This window comes from Periplaneta americana, chromosome 12 (genome assembly GCF_040183065.1).
Source record: "Periplaneta americana isolate PAMFEO1 chromosome 12, P.americana_PAMFEO1_priV1, whole genome shotgun sequence".
Taxonomy (NCBI): Eukaryota; Metazoa; Arthropoda; class Insecta; order Blattodea; family Blattidae; genus Periplaneta; species Periplaneta americana.
The window spans coordinates 107,376,521-107,396,003 of record NC_091128.1 but is presented as its reverse complement, the minus strand read 5'-3'; the positions used below and the strand labels follow the sequence as shown (position 1 = coordinate 107,396,003).

At 37.9% G+C, this 19,483-nt stretch overlaps 1 protein-coding gene across 2 annotated transcripts in view; it reads right to left on the bottom strand.

Annotated features, from left to right (window-relative positions):
* Positions 1 to 19,055, bottom strand: part of Ctl2 (Choline transporter-like 2) — a 140,928-nt gene extending 121,873 nt beyond the window's left edge. For both annotated transcript variants that reach the window (XM_069841887.1, XM_069841888.1), the window contains exon 1: positions 18,637 to 19,055. In XM_069841887.1, coding sequence (XP_069697988.1) covers positions 18,637 to 18,667 — 31 coding nt within the window. In that variant the 5' untranslated portion in view covers positions 18,668 to 19,055. The remainder of the gene's footprint in view (positions 1 to 18,636) is intronic.
* Between the last annotated feature and the right edge of the window lie 428 nt (positions 19,056 to 19,483).

Here is a 19,483-nt window from a genome sequence, read left to right as displayed (position 1 = left end):
CAGAGAACCTTACTTCTTGTGAATGTATAGTACTGTAGTTTAGCAATCGCGCCTCGCACGTCGCATGGTCGGTTCAGGAAAACCAAGGCTTTACTCAAATCGTAATTCTCTCTCTTTTACAACAAATTGCATTTATCTTAATTCCATTACTTTGATTCATGTATATAGATGTTATACTCAATCTAGGAATTTCCTAAAATCCCTGTCACGTTTTGTGAAAAAATATAAAACATTAATAGGCCTACTGCTAGTACAAACATTCAACAATGAAATTGTTTGTAACTTACCCCATCTTATCTGTCTTCTTATCTTATTGGCTCGAAATTCTTCCTTTAGACCCGTTAACATTTGTTGAAGATGTATGGTCCGTAGGAGTAAGAAATATATTTAAGAAATTTCCCAATGCTGGGGACTTGTAATTTCCGGAAAAAGTTGACTTACTGAAGGCCACATCCTCTAAACGAGAGAAAGTTGAATGAGTCAGGGAAATACTACGGCGTCATAACGATGCAGTCTACACAAAGTTCACAACATGTACTGTAGATAAATGTAAGTTATATAACATGAAAAATCGTAAATTCATTAACACGGTGATAAAACTATTACTCGATAAAGAACTGTCAAACTGGCGGTCACATGTAGAGGTTCTGGGTTCAAACCAGCCGAGGAAGGTAAAATCCTTAATATCCGCAAAGAGGGAAGTGAAGTTGTGGATTTAATGTTATTGAATTGATTTATAATTCACTTGACATTTTCATATAGGTACCCTATTTAACCCAGCTTAAAATAACTTTTCGGAATATTTTAAGAACAAAGAAAGGCCCGTGCTTTTGTTGAATAAATAAACAACGAATTAAGGAGATCATTTAATTTATAAATATATTTCATTTGTTTCTCCTGTTCTCTATTTACAACTCCTCCCTAATCCATTTAACATTTTATAAGTTCGGCAATAGTAGTATTTTAACAACGCTCTCAACTACTGAGTTATTCAGCGTCAAAATTCAACGTGGATCAGAAAGGCAGACCATTTTTTTCTGGAACCTTCTATCACGGACAGAGTTCTTGTCTCACTTCGTCACACTATCCCATTTAAGGGACTTCGGTAGAGTTGGAAAGGGGCAAAAGCCGAAAGATTTTTATTTTTTATTAGGTTATTTTACGACGCTGTATCAACATCTCAGGTTATTTAGCGTCTGAATGAAATGAAGGTGATAATGCCGGTGAAATGAGTCCGGGGCCCAGCACAGAAAGTTACCCAGCATTTCCTCGTATTGGGTTGAGGGAAAACCCCGAAAAAACCTCAACCAGGTAACTTGCCCCGACCGGGAATTGAAGCCGGGCCACCTGGTTTCGTGGCCACACGCGCTGACCGTTACTCCACAGGTGTGGACAAGCCGAAATAACATTAAATGGCTTTCGGATCATCATCATCACCACCTATTTTCATTATTTAGGATGTTTATCTCTTACCGCTCTCACTTCTGTAAGGATTACGAACACTATAGACACCAATAGCGAACTTTTTATTCACATTGTTAGCATGGTTCACGGCCACGGCGTAAGGCGACAAACGTCTCGAAATGGAGCGTGGGGTCGTTAGATTTGAAGCCAGAAATCACTGTTATTGTTACTGAAACGCTGAAAAAGTGTTATATAACCATTCATTACACGTCTTTCACTATGAGTAAGGCTAGTTTTATTAACAGAAATGGACTGCTAATAAAGCAGTTCTGACTCACCGACTTAACTATTCATAATTTTAATTGCCGAGCGTATGCGCTAAGAATTTCTAAACAAAGTAAAACCGGATTAATTTTTACTGAATTTCTAACCACAAAAAGAGTTTGCAAAACTGGTCCGATCACTCAGCAACCAGCACATTATTGCTCTAAACAATACATATCTATATGCGTCATTTTTAGCAAATTCAATGGTGGTCAACTGTTGGAAACATTATTATTATTATTATTATTATTATTATTATTATTATTATTATTATTATTATTATTACAGACTGTAGAAAAATTCACAGAAAATTCCTGAGATTTTATGTTCCCACACTCTATTTAACATAATTATGTATTATTACAATATACTTCATTTCTGTCATCAGGTAGTACACCTCATTTAACGATATCTGTCAGAGGAAGAACAATTGTTTGTATGCATCTGAAGTTTGACAAGTGTAATATGTAGCTGGTCGGCGATGTATGCAATGGAGGGGGAAAGGAACTCGCCACCCTACTCCATTATCTCCTGGTTTAATTGCCTTGTAAGTGGTGCCTTGTTGGTATCACTTGTTGGTATCACTTGTGAGGTTCAGATCTGTCTTCGGACAGTTGACTAAACAACAACTTGTTAATTCTGAAATTATACGGACAAGATAACAGGATGTAATACATAGTACTACAGTCACCCGATTGCTTTCAGCAATGAGATGAGGTTCGATCTGCGGCAGCGTAGTGCTAACCACATCACCATAGAATGCTGTTACTTTTGAATGTCTAATGTTGGTTTATAATCTTTATGTGTTAAGTGAGGATGGAACGAACCAAAATGCAGAATCGATGATGATGATGATGATGATGATGATGCGCATAAACATGAAGTCCTGCAATCACTATTTTAATTACCGGTAGTTATTTTACGACGCTTTATCAACTGCTATGGTTATCTAGCGTCTGAGTAAGATGAAGAAGATAATGCCTGCGAAATGAGTCCATCGTCCAGCATCGAAATTACCCAGCATTTGCTCTTAGTGGGTTGAGGGAAAATTCCGGAAAAAACCTCAACCAGGTAATTTGTCCGAACCAGGATTTGAAACCGGGCCCGCTAGTTTCACGGGTAGACATGATAACCGTTACTCCACGGCGGTGGACCGTAATCGCTATTGATCCAGCGGCCCACTTCTTGAAGGTAGATATCGAAAATATTTTTATTTGATTTAATCATTACGTGTAATGTTTATCATTCCCAGTTTTCATTCTGGAGGCTCGAGGTTCGATCCCAGGGGCCGGCTGTCCTGATTTTTTTTCCCCTGGTTTCCCAGATCCCTCCAAGCGAATGCTGGGATAGTACCAATTTCAAGGGCCTCGAATCCTTCCCAATCCCCATTACCTCTTCATCATCACTTCTCATCTATCATCCTATCATCTCCCCGCGACAGGTCTGCCGCCTTTCCGACGGAGTAGCTTACTCGGCAAAGCTGTGCCCGATGATTATGAATGTAAGCCACGCCAATACTATAATAAAGATTAATTCTGTCGGATATAATTCTGCAGTGGTACACTTGCATTTTAAATTGAATTACTTGTTTATAACCAAGCGGTGACTAACATAATCTTTGTAGACCTATGTACTACACAGTAATAAATGTGGCTGGCCTTTGCCACGCACTTTATATTAGGTCCGCAAGGTTAAGTTGCTGCTGTTGTCAAGCAGACTTGAAGCTCTTTTACACAGTGTAAAATAAACAAACCTAAAACAAATGGGCTGTTTAGCGCAAATCTCCGTAGTTAAACTCTTGGTTAAACTAGAAAGTAAAAAAAAAAAAAATAAAAAAAAAATAAAATAAATAAATAAAAAAAAATAAATAAATAAAGATTCGCACCCCAGTTCATATAAAAACAAGAAACGCAATAATTATAGTGTATGATATACATACTAGGTTCAAAAAGTTCCCGGAATTTGCTAGCATCATAGAAACAACGTACCTTAAACACTATTCTACAGCATTCCCTTCAAAATAGTTGCCTTCCGCAACAACACACTTTTGCCAACGCGTGTAGAGTTCCTGGAAGCAGGCCTGGAAGTCATTTTGTGAAACCCGTCTTAGTGCTCTCGTCGCGTTTGCGATAACCTCTTCAGCATTGAATCTCCGTCCTTTCAGATGACTTTTCAGACGGGGAAACAGAAAGTAATCAGGTGGTGAGAGATCAGGAGAGTATGGTGGGGGATCCAAAGCAGTTATGTTGTGCCTGGCAAGAAAATTCTTTACAATAATTGCGCGATGAGCAGGTGCATTGTCATGCATAAGGAACCAGTTGTTTTCTACCCACTTTTCTGGACGTTTCCTTCTCACTGCGTCCCAGAGGCGACGGAGGGTTTCTACGTACAATTCTTTCGTTACAGTACGACCTTTTGGAATGAACTCATGGTGCATGAGACCCTGAGAGTCGAAGAAAACTTCCAACATAACTTTGATTTAAGTGTGCTTAAATGCGACAGGCTCATGTCAGTAGATTTACTGGCATGTGAAAGAACTCCTGCGGGACAAAATTCCGGCACATCCGGCGATGCTGATATAACCTCTGCAGTTGCGAGCGTCGTTAAATAAAACATAACATTTAAAATAACTTTGCCTTTGGAAATGTCCCTAGGAAATTTTTGCTTCCGAGGAGATGTTTTCGATTTCCACTCAGATGACTGTCGTTTAGGGACTGGGTCGTAAAAGTAGCACCAGTTTCATTTTGTTTAAGAAATCACCATCTTCATCAGCCATACTGATCATGTCCCCAGCAAAACACAGAACTTGATGTTTGTACTTTGCTCTGTGGACATAATTACAAAATGCGACGAACAAACAAAACACTATGATAAACAATTGCCTACAACTCAAAACCAATAATTGTCATTATCAACAAACTTTAAGGAAATGACATCATGAATGTTACCAACAAAACAAATGTATAATATCCCTTGTTATATATTAATACGAAAAATGGTAGTAAAATTCCGGGAACTTTTTGAACCTAGTAGTAATCTGCTTTTTCTCGCGCCGTAGTATCGTGGTCTAAGGCGTCACGTCTGGATTCGCGTTATGGAATGAGCGCTGGCGGTGATTCGAATCTTCATGGGTGGGGGGGGGGGAATGAAATTTTCTCATGAAGTTTCGGCCAGTGTATAGGAACGGTGCTCACTCAACATCGTGATGAATTTGAAGAGCTACACTAGATAGTGAAATCCGATTCCGCGAACCAACTATAACGGCTGGGTGGACTATCGTGCGAAACACACGAAAATGTCGTACTAGTTGGATGATCGTTCACCTCTGCCGAGGCAGTTGACTGTTCGGCATTGGCCCGCTTAGGGTATCGCATCCAGGATTATTTTATAATCTGTTCATCATCATGAACAGGTTCGTTTTAGGTCAAAAGGGCCTGTGACGGTGAACCTAGCGAAGATGGTCTTGGCCCTACCACCGATGCCCCGGTCGTCCCCGATCTCGATGTCCTGTTGGAGCGTACTGGAATGCTAATTTTGGGAGACTAGTTCTTTCCATTCTCCGAAGATGCTGTTTCCATTATTGTTGCTATTTTCTTATCTCCTCGGTTAAACTGGGTATTCCAAGTTTTTCTCTGATGGCAGTATTTCTTTGGTGATCTAATCTAGTGACTCCTAACAATGATCGCAAGAAACGCATTTGGGCTACTTCAAGTTTATGAGAGTTTCTATTATTTAAAATCCAAATTTCACTTCGTATTTGAGAGCAGATTTTGATGTAATGTTATGTAATCTTAATTTAGTGTCTGTCAACATCTGTTTACTAAAATGTCTTTGTAATGTACCGTTCAATTTATTATATTTTTGTAATTTAATATCAATATCTTATGTTCTGAAAATACATTTCCTAAATATGAAAAGTCAGACACTTGTTCTATAATTTTGCCATAATCTGTTATATGCATATAATTTTGTACCACAGTAACAATAAGTGTATAAATGTCAATATCACTCACATAGGCCATTTATATTCAGGATGTATTCATATTTTTCAGAAGTTACATTTATAGCTCTAGGAAGTTCCACAAAATTAAAAAATGCTTTCTGCCTACATCACCACCGTCATATATCATTGTAAGAGCCTTTGAATCCATTTCAACTTCAGTGTTTCAAAGTTATCGGTGACAGCTCTTTACTGCTGAAAACACCTGTTCTGCCCTTGATGTAATCAACGTGATAGCCACCTTCATGTTTCATCACGAGTTTCAATATTGCCTAGTAAATTAATGTTTATCGCTTGTGAATGTGATGGTTTCTGTTGTTCTAGATTCAGGTTCGAATGGCCTCGCAACATACCGTATGTTGCTGTAATAACAGGTCTAAAAGTCCAAATCTTGCTTCCTGCCAATGGCTGAGTGATCAGTCTTTTTGCCTTCTACTTTGGCGTCTCGAGTTCGATCTCCGTCTAGGACACTAAGGAATTCGTCGTGGACAAATCGGGCGCGAGGGATTCTTCTCGGGGTTCTCTCATTTTTCCTCACCATTATCATTATTATTCCACCAATACTCCACTATCAACCTCACTCTGCGAGGTCCCGAGAGAGGCCTCCAAAACAAATAAAAATGGCTGATAGCTAGTTGCACATATTTGTGTTTAATGAAGACTATTAAAGGTCCAGATCTTGACTTAGATGCTAGACCATCATCATCAGCTTTACAGCATGGGTTCATTGGCCTATTCCAGCGTAACACTTCATCGTTTTAAATGTGTCACGAAAAACACAACTCTCTCATGGTCTATAAATTCATGTCAATTGTCCACACCTGTGGAGTAACGGTTAGCGCGTCTGGCTGCAAAACCAGGTGGCCCGGGTTCGAATCCCGGTCGGGGCAAGTTACCTGGTTGAGGTTTTTTCCGGGGTTTTCCCTCAACCCAATACGAGCAAATGCTGGGTAACTTTCGGTGCTGGACCCCGGACTCATTTCACCGGCATTATCAACTTCATTTCATTCAGACGCTAAATAACCTAGATGTTGATACAGCGTCGTAAAATAACCCAATAAAATAAATTCATGCCAATTTCCTAAACACAGTGGAAGCTCTTAAGTTCGAAATCAAGTTCGACAGCCTATAGTTCGACTGCTTACGTAGGAGAATTAGACACGCCCCTATACGGGCACTAAGAAATGGGTTTACCATTTGAATGGGAATTGGTTCTGTCTTTTGTAGTGATACTTTTGTTAAAGGAAAACAGAATATTTTATTGATTAGGACATCCATATTTAATCACTGATTTTAAATTAATGAACTCTTCTTTTTCTATTTGAGAATTGTGCCGCTTGTGAGATGGAACTATCGAAACCCACAGTGGTACTAGAAGCGCACACACAAGTCTCGGGGCGGGCAGGAAATGCAAGTAAAGTACTGTATTCGTTGATGGATAACCAATAAGAATTTGTATTCATTTCACCTGCCACTGAACTTTCAATTCTGTTCTGTCGAACTTAGAAGAGTCCACTGTATGTTAGCATATATTTTTTTTTAATTTTAGTAGGTTATTTTACGACGCTTTATCAGCATCTTAGGTTATTTAGCGTCTGAATGAAATGAAGGTGATAATGCCGGTGAAATGAGTCCGGGGTCCAACACCGAAAGTTACCCAGCATTTGCTCATATTGGGTTGAGGGAAAACCCAGGAAAAAACCTCAACCAGGTAACTTGCCCCGACCGGGAATCGAACCCGGGCCACCTGGTTTCGCGGCTAGACGCGCTAACCATTACTCCACAGGTGTGGACATGTTAGCATATTATACTAATTATCTTATTGGTTTAAAATAGTGTTAGCCCTTGTCATCATTACAGGTATTTCATTTTTATATTGATACATCACCAACATTTTTTTGAGTGTAGGCGGTAACCTTAAATCCTTCGCTTTCATGTTTTCTTCAATACTTCTCAGGACCAATTTTCACTGCCGTCCAGGAGGGATGGGCCATCAGAATCGTAAAATTTCAATTGTCACTTTTTGTCGCTTCATGTTACTTTAGATTTCACTCCTTCAGCATATCATCGAAATAAAGTAAACTAAGGTCAACCCCATTACAGGACAAATTGGCCTAGAGGGTGGTGGGAGGTTAAGGCACCCACCTTTACAGACAATCGGCATTAATGGCAGTAGGGATGTCAGTCCTAAGTGTCAGCCGCCTTTACCCCCAAGGAAATGCCTCTGGTACTCATTTCTGTCAGAGGCTGAGTAAACTCCAGGTCCATAGTGCGGCTGGAAGGATTAGATCAATGAAGAAAATCCTTGATCCCATCAGGAATCGAACTCCCGACCTTCCGGCTTACAGCGTTACGACTTAATCGCGACGCTACCGCGCGCCCCATATGATGATAGAGAGTGGATTAATCTTGCCCAGGATAGGGACCGATGGCGGGCTTATGTGAGGGCGGCAATGAACCTCCGGGTTCCTTAAAAGCCATTTGTAAGTAAGTCTCATTGTTTATAGATAAAATCAGTTGTTCTAGTCTTCCTAGCAAATAACTTATACAGTCAATTTACTTTACTCCTTCACTCTGTACGATTTTATTAGCTACTATTTTTTTAACATTGGGACGAAAAGTAAATCTTTGAAATAACTGTACTTCTGCTCGACAGAACACAGACTCTACAGAGAATTCTTTCATACTCACTGATTATTGGGGGTGAAGAGGAAGTTTCCTCAAAGATGGGAAAGAGGGTGGCTGTTAGTACAGGTAGCCGTTATCTGGGGACAATGCAAGACACAACTTGTTTTCTGCCACACATTTTCAACGATGTTCACGCTTCAGAATTTGAACTTCAAATGATTTATGTGACAACTGCGCTTATTGAAAAATACAAAAATAATGGAACCTCCCATAGACTTTCCATGTTAACCCCAGTTTCAGATATAACGAACTGCAGACGTCTGCAATTTCTTCCTTCTTAAAAAGCGGTTTGACAGTCACTACCTCCAATTCATCTAAAATTTTACTAGCACTGTAACACGTGTGGAAGAAATGGAGAATTCGAAGTTTCATCGACAATCTACCATATTAAACAACTCAATGATGATAGCTACGTAATGCCAGTAGCTTTTCTACTCTTAACTCATATGTTAATTGATTTATTACTGCACCTTCGGTATTCGTAGGTGATTCACTTGACCTCATTTTATATCAAGCCCTAAAAATGCGAAACTTCTTTTTGTAGGAGATATCAATGGATGATAAAGATACAAAATCTTTGTACAAGGTGAGCCATAAAAACCAGACGCATTTCAAATACATATATTTTATATATTATTAAATTAACACTGCTGCAATTAAATAGACATAATCTGTACACTAAAGCAGGGGTTCCCAACCGTTGTGTTGCGAAATTTTGGATTTTAAAAATAAATTTTATGCCATCCAGAAAGTCTCTTTACAACGCATTTTTTATTTGCAACGAAGTCTTTGATATGGTACATTTTATTTTGAGACAGACTTTACCAATGAAACGTGAACACCTGCAACAATGCTCAGTTCAGTTTTTCAACCATAAGGCCACGTATAGAGAAACTCTGCGCAACCCACCAAGCGCAGATTTCACATTAATTTAAATAGGCGAGTTTAAAAAAAACGATAATCTTTGATCGGACATCTTTTATCGGACATCCAGCATAGATAGGTTGGGATTTTTGACACATATCTTTGTTCTTTTTCTAATGCCACTCAAGTTGCTGCTTGTTCTTTTAGAATTTTCGATTGCGTGTTAACACCGACCTATCTACAGCACTACATAGAAGTTGTTATCAATGCTTCTTTTTCTGGTGGAACGCGCGTTCCGGCACCTTTTTGTTGCATTTTTCATCATGTAACCGAAATATGTGTGAATAACTACGTTTTTAATATAATTTTTCTTTGAATTCCGCTTAGACCTTGAAAGTCTTAGACGAAAAGGAGGTTAAAAACGACAAAATTCCCGTACAGTGAACAGTAACCTAATCATCTCCCCGTCCGCTATAAAATATTCTACACAGAGTTCCATCACCTTTTTCTCCAGAAAAAATATACTAGTTATTATTATATTATTATTACTATTAATAAAATGAAATAAGTGTGTCGCGATATCGTGGGCGTTCAGTAAAGTGTGTCGTCAATCAAAAACGGTTGGGAACCACTGCACTAAAGCATTTGCTAAATGCCCATTTCTGTTGACTTCTTAAACACTGTATGCTTGAGATGAGCACCACCATAAATTATGCACTCGTGCACTCTGTCTTCCACGGCATCCATCACTTTGCGCAGCATGTCTTGAGGAATTGCTTCAATGTCAGCTTCAATTCGTTCCTTTAGCGCAGCGATACTGTTGGGGCGGGTTGTGAACACTATTTTTTTTTAAATAGTCCTAAAGAAAAAAAATCGCATGCAGTTAGATCAGGTGACTTTGCTGGCCATGGAATATTGCCATGTCGGGAAATTACTCGGTTTGGAAATCTGTCGAAGGATTTCCATAGATGCCAAAGCAGTGTAAGCCGTGGCTCCGTCCTGTTGCCACCACAATTCTTCAAAATCATCAAAGAGTTGTCATCAATGATCCACTGTTTTTAAAGTATGCCTCTAGTGCAAACGCACGATATGTTGAACTCCATTTCTCCATATTTATTTATTTACTATGGCAACTGAAATGCTATTCTCCAACGCCTAAGGTGTTCTTTAAACCCTTTTTCCCCTCTTCTTAAATCTCCAAGCTGAATAAGGGGCGCGTAAAATGTGTCTGGTTTTCATGGCTCACCTTGTATTTTTATCGCAGCCGCTGTAATTATAAGGTATTAATTTATGGAATGAAGACGCCATTCATAAGTTAGAAGGCGTTTAATGTTAATGTTTTTTTTTTATTTGTTACTATCTTAGTTTCTTGTTTCACGACACACTTAGTCTATATCTTATCACTTTAATTTATCTGTACCCGATCGCTGTTACCGTCACACACTAAGACAGTTGCTGGAAGGTACCTCTTAATAACGTTAAAGGCCACTGATGTGGTCTGGGTGAAACGAGCGGGACTTGTGTGCCAAGGTTGAAAATGCATTTGCACTGATCACCTATTTGCATTTTCTCAGAGATTTTTCCCAAATATAAGGCCTGCTCCACAATAAACCGGGAACGGAAACGGCAAAGAGGACGAGAACGGAAAAACTGTTAAAATAAATATATTTAAATGTGAGCATTCGCAATTAACGAGAAGCTTACCGGAGCCCTGGAACGGGAACGTGAGAGTTGATAAAATTTTAACTGTGCCGTTCTCGGTTCCGATCACAGCCTACTAGATTCTTTCTGTTCTTATCATAAATATAAAGCTATTTAGTCCTGTATTTTGTAGCATGGAGTTCGTGACATTTCTTCAGCTATCGTTTTTAACTAAACCAGAAATTCAGTCTGATGCACGTGAATTGAATTCTTAATATTCCGTGTCAATTTTTAAATTAGTTAATCTGTGTTTATGTTTGCTGGCTTGTATCCCTGATCGTGTGTGTGTGTGTGTGTGTGATCAAGGGTTGTCAGTTATATACAAATAATAAAAGAACGCGTAATATCGACTCTACACATTGTTACTGACATACGGTACATATCGATATGCATAGTCGTTTCCGTTCTCGGATTATTGCGAATCAAAAATTTTCATATTCACGTTCTTCGCTTTCCGTGCTCTACTCGTTCTCGTTGCCGTTCCGGTTTATTAGAAATAACGTTAACGAAAAAGTTAACCTTTAAATTGGCGAAGCATCCTACGGATACATTTTAATTTATGCCATAATTTTAATAAAATAACAGAAGAGAAATTCGCATGAAAATATAAAATTAAGTAAAATTACAGAATAATATAGGCTACAACACGGTTTTATTTGTTTTCTTTACAATACGGTTTAAGAAATAGCAATGTGAGACAAAGATTTCTTACATTAATTCATGTTTAATTATTTCTTTCTATACTTCTTCAATGTAACACAAATTCATAACTCTTAACAATAATAATATTTTAATAGCATGCTGTCGCCACCTCCACCGCCGCCGCCTCCGCCTCCACATGACCGGCAGAGACGATGTCAATATGCTTTACGGTTCTTGTGTCAGGGTACCCTATGCATGAATGGAATTGCATAATAATTTCAGGAAAGGTAGGCTCAGTTGAATCACTTGTAGCAGTGGTTCACAAAACTTTTTGAAGGCACGACTCACTTTTGAGCGAGACTTCAGTATGAGAGTCTCACTACCGATCAAGATGCAAGACAAGCAACTCAGTGCGACCAAGCGTTGAGCCATAATAATAATAATAATAATAATAATAATAATAATAATAATAATAATAATAATAATAATAATAATAATTTTATATATGGTAACTTATTCTCTATCTAGGATTTTATCCCTCCCCCTCATCAGAAACCTTAATTCGACCCTGGTGATGTCTTATGTTGTAGTTCAATATTGAAGTCAGATCTGAACCTCACAAGTGATATTAACAAGGCATCACTTATGAGGAAACTAGGCCAGGAGATAATGGGGATAGGGTGACCAGTTCCTTTCCCTCTCCATTGCATCCATCGCCGATTAGCTACATATTACAATAATCAGACTTCAGATAATGGAGTTAGATTAGTCAACTTTGCCACAAAATGCGTGTTATTATTCGGCTGAGAAGCTTTTATCATCCAGTCTGCTGTCAAAAAATCTGAAAATTAGAATTTATAAAACAGTTATATTACCGGTTGTTCTGTATGGTTGTGAAACTTGGATTCTCACTCTGAGAGAGGAACATAGGTTAAGAGTGTTTGAGAATAAGGTGCTTAGAAAAATATTTGGGGCTAAGAGGGATGAAGTTACAGGAGAATGGAGAAAGTTACACAACGCAGAACTGCACGCATTGTACTCTTCACCTGACATAATTAGGAACATTAAATCCAGACGTTTGAGATGGGCAGGACATGTAGCACGTATGGGCGAATCCAGAAATGCATATAGAGTGTTAGTTGGGAGACCGGAGGGATAAAGACCTTTAGGGAGGCCGAGACTTAGATGGGAGGATAATATTAAAATGGATTTGAGGGAGGTGGGATATGATGATAGAGACTGGATTAATCTTGCACAGGATAGGGACCGATGGCGGGCTTATGTGAGGGCGGCAATGAACCTTCGGGTTCCTTAAAAGCCATTTGTAAGTAAGTAAGTAAGTAATCAGACTTCAGATGCATAAAAATAAAATTGTTCTTCATCTGACACATATAGTCAAGTGAGATGTACTGCCTGATATAATACGTTATTTAGTTCGCGTACAGGAGCAATGTCTTATTTTAAAAATGCCCAAAGTATTATCGCAAGACAAGTCTGTGTATACCAACAGTAATTTATTTCCAATTCGACCCCTGCCACTGTACGGCGAATGTTAGGTAACCACTGGCGAATCCTCACTCTCATCTTGCAAAAATTCCACACCCCGATCATCAATTCTACCGACGGTAGATAAATGTGTAATTAATACAAAATCATTAAATACGATAAAAAAGCTAATATGTGAAAATGAATTACAACTGCAACATGTACTATGCAATGGTACTGATATTCTATTCTTATTTTATGACATTATTTGCTGTGAATGCATACAAATCAGACAGACATATCGGTTCATCAAGAATTTTAAAGTGGGAGGAAGATGATTAGCAGGTTACCCCTTCTCTGTACTTATGTGACAAGAATAGTACCGCAGCAATCCAAAACTTTCAATATCAGAGACAGTGAAGAATCACGTCAATGTTTTATCAGTCAAAATCAACCTTGATAATGAACAATCGGGAACAATCATGTCGAAAACACAGCCGGAAGGTGTGCTCTCAAATTGTCTCTGACGTCAGAAACTGAAGTGAATCATTCGACATATTTTATAGCTCGGAAATTTCCCAATGCCAACGCGTGAGTGATTAAACAATGCGTAGTGTTCTCTGCGAGAAATACCGAGAAATTAAAGTACATCTGTTTTATATAAACACGCATTATCTTTCAAATGCTTGAATCTATAGCACGTTCTTCGTCACGACTATGAGATCATGCATCAATTGTAGACATTCCCAGGTACAGTAGTGAAATTCCCTCGTTACGTCAAAACGCGCAAGGCCACCGCTCAAAACAAGAGCCTACAGAAACGTCCAGCTGTGGAGCGGCTGACGGTTTCTCGCCATAATTTGATCCCGGGCAGGTCTTATTGAGCAGGTTTTCTCTGAGAACTTCGGTTTCACTTCTCGTTTTTCCTCCAATGTTCTATTATCACTATTTCTGCATCTCATCATCAGCAGTTTCAAATTACAGTAGAGCGTCTCGTTTAGGCACAGTGAAAACGTAAACAAAGTGCACGTAACATGTGGGAGAGGACGAGCCGTACGATAAACACGAGGGATGTACAAGGTTTTAGTTACAACATTTATAGCGGAGCATTAATTGAAATTATATTTTCCGAAAACACACTAAACAAAAGACTATAAATTGCATAACTTTATCATACACACATTTTAACAAACAAGCAATAAAATTGTAACGTTAAAATAATTCAACATAACAAAACAAATTTTGCTACTTACAGTACATGATGTTGCTTTCAAGCAGCATTTTTACGGTCATAAATTTCATTCTCTGTATGACTAACATAATATCATCGTCTTCTGTGGCCGAATTAACAAAACTGTAGTATACTGGTATGAAGTGACAACACTGTTTCCTAAACATAATTATCCTTGCTCAAAGTTCAATTTATTCAGGTTCAATTTATTGATATATTGTTAAATTAAGGACGTCACTCGTTGTGTTCATTTTGAAATGAAATTAATAGTGACTTTCAAGGTTCATTACTTAAATGCTATAAATTTATATTTCCGTAGGTGATGATAGGAGGAAAGTTTTCGAAAATCTAAAGCAGGCTAGGTGCAAAGAAATCTCAAAGAACCTACCGACAGGAAAACTAGCATAATTGTAAACCTTGAAACAAGATAACGCATTATAAATACAATGAATTTATTACAATCCTTTTTGAAAATTACAGTGCCGCCACTGATGGACCTTGCACGGGAAAAGAGTGTAAACAACTCTACGCGAAAGTCGATCATCCCCAATAGAAGTGGAGTAAGGCTGACGTCATATTTCCCCTACTTACGGGTTCTAAAGGCCTGCCTTAGGCGGTTAATCATGAAATTGTGGGAGTGGAGGACAACGAATACTTTTAAAACAAAGTGGAACAAACACGATAGGTCTCCTCCAGTAGAGCGAACATTGGCGAATATCGAACTTCACCATACTCGACAAACTTGAACATAACGACTGTAATGCACGACGGCAGTAGTAGTAGTAGTAGTAGTAGTAGTAGTAGTAGTAGTAGTAGTAGTAGTAGTAGTAGTAGTAGCAATTTTCATTGCCCAAAGTGAAAGGAATAATTCTGAAAAAAATTGTCATAAAGTATTTTTCCATATAGTAATTAGGTACGTACTTCAATTTAAATTTCAAAATTCTGGTGGAAACTGACTAAAAAAAAAAGCGAAATAGACACAAATAGAAACAAAGACACAAAGAAAAAGAGAAAGAAAGTACGAGTATTGAAAGCCTAAGTCTTCTTCCCATTCTCTCGCTCTGTTAAGCCACTTTAAAAAGTGAAATAATGTCCAGACATACAAAAGATAAGACCTTTAATATTTCACAAATGTTACAAAACAGTGAAACCAAGAAAACTCAAGGAAGTGCAAGCGTAAACCGATGAACGTGCTATACACAGATGTGTGTTTACAGAACAAACCGCTACATGTAGAGAAGAATGGGCCAATCGCTACAAAAACCTAAAATAAACCATGACGGTACTTCGTCTATTAGTGCACAAAAGGCTTTCAAGGTCTTCTGTATAAACAGAATGGATAACACATTAAACAAAAACGGGACATAATGAATATAGTAATGTAAAACACTGCAGCAACAATACTCATGTCATTAAAATGACCTATACCTTATAAAAAAAACCAGTGGGCAGTATATACATCAGAATAAACAACCACTGAAATATCGATTTCTTTCTAATAAAAAGATATTGATATATCGTAACAGGTCAGTCAGAACCTAACATAGACTTACAACATGAATTAAAAGAGGCGAAAGAGATAGAGGTGTTGGTGATGATGATACACACCACTGCGGCTAGGGGAGGGAAAATGACTGAATCACGTACTGTGAGCTGCAACTACACGGTTCAATTTTCCATGCGCGTACGCATGCAATCTGGGAAGAATATTGAAAGAATCAAGTTTAAAACGCACGTTCAATTAAGATGCATGAAGATTCTGTGTCTATATGATGTGCCGTTTTGAATGTCATCTTCACTACGTAGTCGTGTGTGTGTGTGTGTGTGTGTGTGTGTGTGTGTGTGTGTGTGTAAATTAATATTAAATATTATTCTTGCATGCATTGCTTGAATGCATAAAGTTGAAAGAAAAGTTGAACCTGTGATGCACTTTTAGACATCTCACAAGTGCGGACCTACCTGTTCATGTGATTAACATGGCACAGAGCCACCGCAGAGACATCACAGGATAATCACAAGACAACGAACAAACACCCAGTCCTGTGGACGGAAGATACAATTTTTTTCATTGCCCACGCTGGAAATCGAACCCCTTGGTCGAGAAGCGCACGCGCTATCCACACAGCACAACGGCGGAATTTAATAATAATTATTAGGGCTAGAATTATTAGGTAAATAAATATTTTATTTGCATAATAATAGAAACTCGTAATTGTGTTTTAAGTTTCGGCTAAGGTCACCTAAATATATATTTTAAATTTCATTTCACATAAAAAATATTTTGAATTTTTGCAGTTGCTTAGACGTGTAAGCTGGCAATTGTTTCTGGGAATTGCCTATCCGTGGACCTGTGGAAATGAACGATAAAAGTTGTCACCATTAAAAAAACTGTACTGTAACAGACACACATAAACATTGATGTGTAATTTAGGAGTGCCTTGTAAGTTATCATGACGCTGATTCGGGAAGCAATTATAATTTCATAAACATCAGCTGCCTCTGTTTTCGTTTCCAATCATAAACATGTTTCTAGGGAGTGCATGTTTCTCATTGACCAGGGCGTTTTTTTTTTTTTTTTTCCAATGCAAGGCAGTGTTCCACGATACTCATCAGTCATTTGTGATCATAAACATGTTTCTAGGGAGTGCATGTTGTTTCTCATTGGCCAGGGCACTCTATTTTTCAATGCAAGGCAGTGTTTCGCAATAATCATCTGTCATTTGTGAAGGACAGCTTGAGGAAGAATCTCATTGTGTACTGTAATTCTTCAACAGTGAACGAGACAGCATAATTTATACTACAGTAGTATATTGTTTATATTTACATAAAATAATTGAAATATAATTAAATATTTTTCCTTTTTTGTCATATATTTTCCCGATTTTTAGCACATAAAAAACAAATATTTTCCTGATTTCTAGCACCTAAAAATCCGAGTCCTAATAATGATAATAATAATAATAATAATAATAATAATAATAATAATAACAACAACAACAACATAAATTCGTTCTACAGTTACAAAGTCTACACTTGAATAAAAATAAAAGTACAGGTACTCTATTTAACCAGCTGAATATTATCCGTCCGTCTGTCCGTCCGAATACAGCGATTTCAAATCATCCGGGAGTTATATACATAAAATATCATAATTTTAATAAAACAAAATGACTGATAATTAAAAACATGCAATGACGTTCAACTTAAAGAATCATCAGAAAATTTTTGTCATTTTATTAATTACCGGTAACTAAACTGAAATGAAACGGTGATGTTCGTAACAAGCGAAAAATTACAACAGAGAAATTGTAATACAGTATATAGGCAGTAGTGTGCTGCAATGTTTGAACATGAGAGAGCCAAGCAAGACATTACAAACATCTTATTTAATATAAAAAACTAATGGCAAGATGTGCTAATATCCGTAAGCGGTTAAAACAAGAAGGGGTGGAAGTAAAGGACAGAAGATATTTTTATAAATTGGGTTATTTTACGACGCTGTATCAACATCTAGGTTATTTAGCGTCTGAATGATATGAAGGTGATAATGCCGGTGAAATGAGTCCGGGGTCCAGCACCGAAAGTTACCCAGCATTTGCTCGTATTGGGTTGAGGGAAAACCCCGGAAAAAACCTCAACCAGGTAACTTGCCCCGACCGGGATTCGAACCCGGGCTACCTGGTTTCGCGGCCAGATGCGCTGACCGTTACTCCAGAGGTGTGGACTATTTTTTATAAAAAGGTGAAACAAACACGATAGGCCTACTACAGCGCAAACATCGAACTTCGCCATACTCGATAAACTTGAACCGAACATAGCGCCTGTAATACACGATTCTAATAGGTAGATTATCTAATTTTCGTAGTAACTGCGTTCAACCCTCTCCATTCAGATGTCTGGAATGTAAACCGGCTCTTACAAATTATAGAGTCCTTTCCTAAAAGAAATATAGTTTCAATTATAAATCTCGGTTGCTTCTATGGAAATTCACTCACACGTAATACATCAAATTAAGAAATAAATATGCTCACAGTCTCTGCACGGAAAACTGTGTACGTCTTTTGCCTAAATAAACTATAAATATATCATTCGCAATGTTATAAATGGACTTAATTGTTGACGAGTACAGTGAGAAAGTATTGTACGTGTTTTGACAATGACACTTGTTTATTTTATTGTGACCGAGTGTAAAATCAAAAATCAATTATTGTTGGAGTTGACAACAAAGGAAAATAAATATTTTATAAATATAATAGTATGGAACTAAAATTAGAAAATAAATAAATTGACAACTGACCGAATTCTTTGGTTGGTGTGTGTCTTGCCATTTTCTGCTTCTTGCCGTAAAGGTCCTGTGTATTTTAAAACTTAGTTATCACACACACATCACTCTACAAGGAGCGGTGTCTTCTAAACATGAACATCTGACTGACACTTGCCGATCAAGATTGTAAAACAGCACACAGTTTTTCTCATGCGACAGATAACGATAAGAGAACCGATTGTTCTCGTCATGAGTGAACACACATACGCAACGCGTTGAAATTCCACTATGATGTTCAGACGATATTCAGCACTGCCAGTCAGAGCAAAACACAAATCACAGCAGACCTCACTCAATGTTTATTTCTCCGGCTCCAGCTGAGCACCCATGACCACTCTTCAATAGTATCGCATCCCTCCACAGCCTCCACAGTTCTCCCTCTATTTACATTTCTCCTCTCTTGCCCCACCACCGACACTCTCACGGAGCGAAAGTATCCTTATGGTTGGGGTTTCTGAACACCAGGTTCGCTGCTATCGGTGGCTGTTCCAGTGAGCTCGCTGGGACGAGAGGCTGTTCTCGGCGTAGTTAATAGACATGCCAATAGAGTCGCGGATGTTGCAATCTAAAATATCGAAAACTTCGACGAATCATTATAGCCTAATATGATTTAAACAAACCAAAATTCCCTTTTTTTTCCTTAGAGACAGATAAATACTTCAATATATTTTTGTTTTATGTTAATCCTTAAAGGTTTACAATTTATTTATTTGTTCATTTACAATATCCAAACATTTTGCAAACTACATAAAATATAATAAAATTACAAATTGTTACTGTTACACAAGTACAGTATGTAGAGTTATAAATTTTATGATAT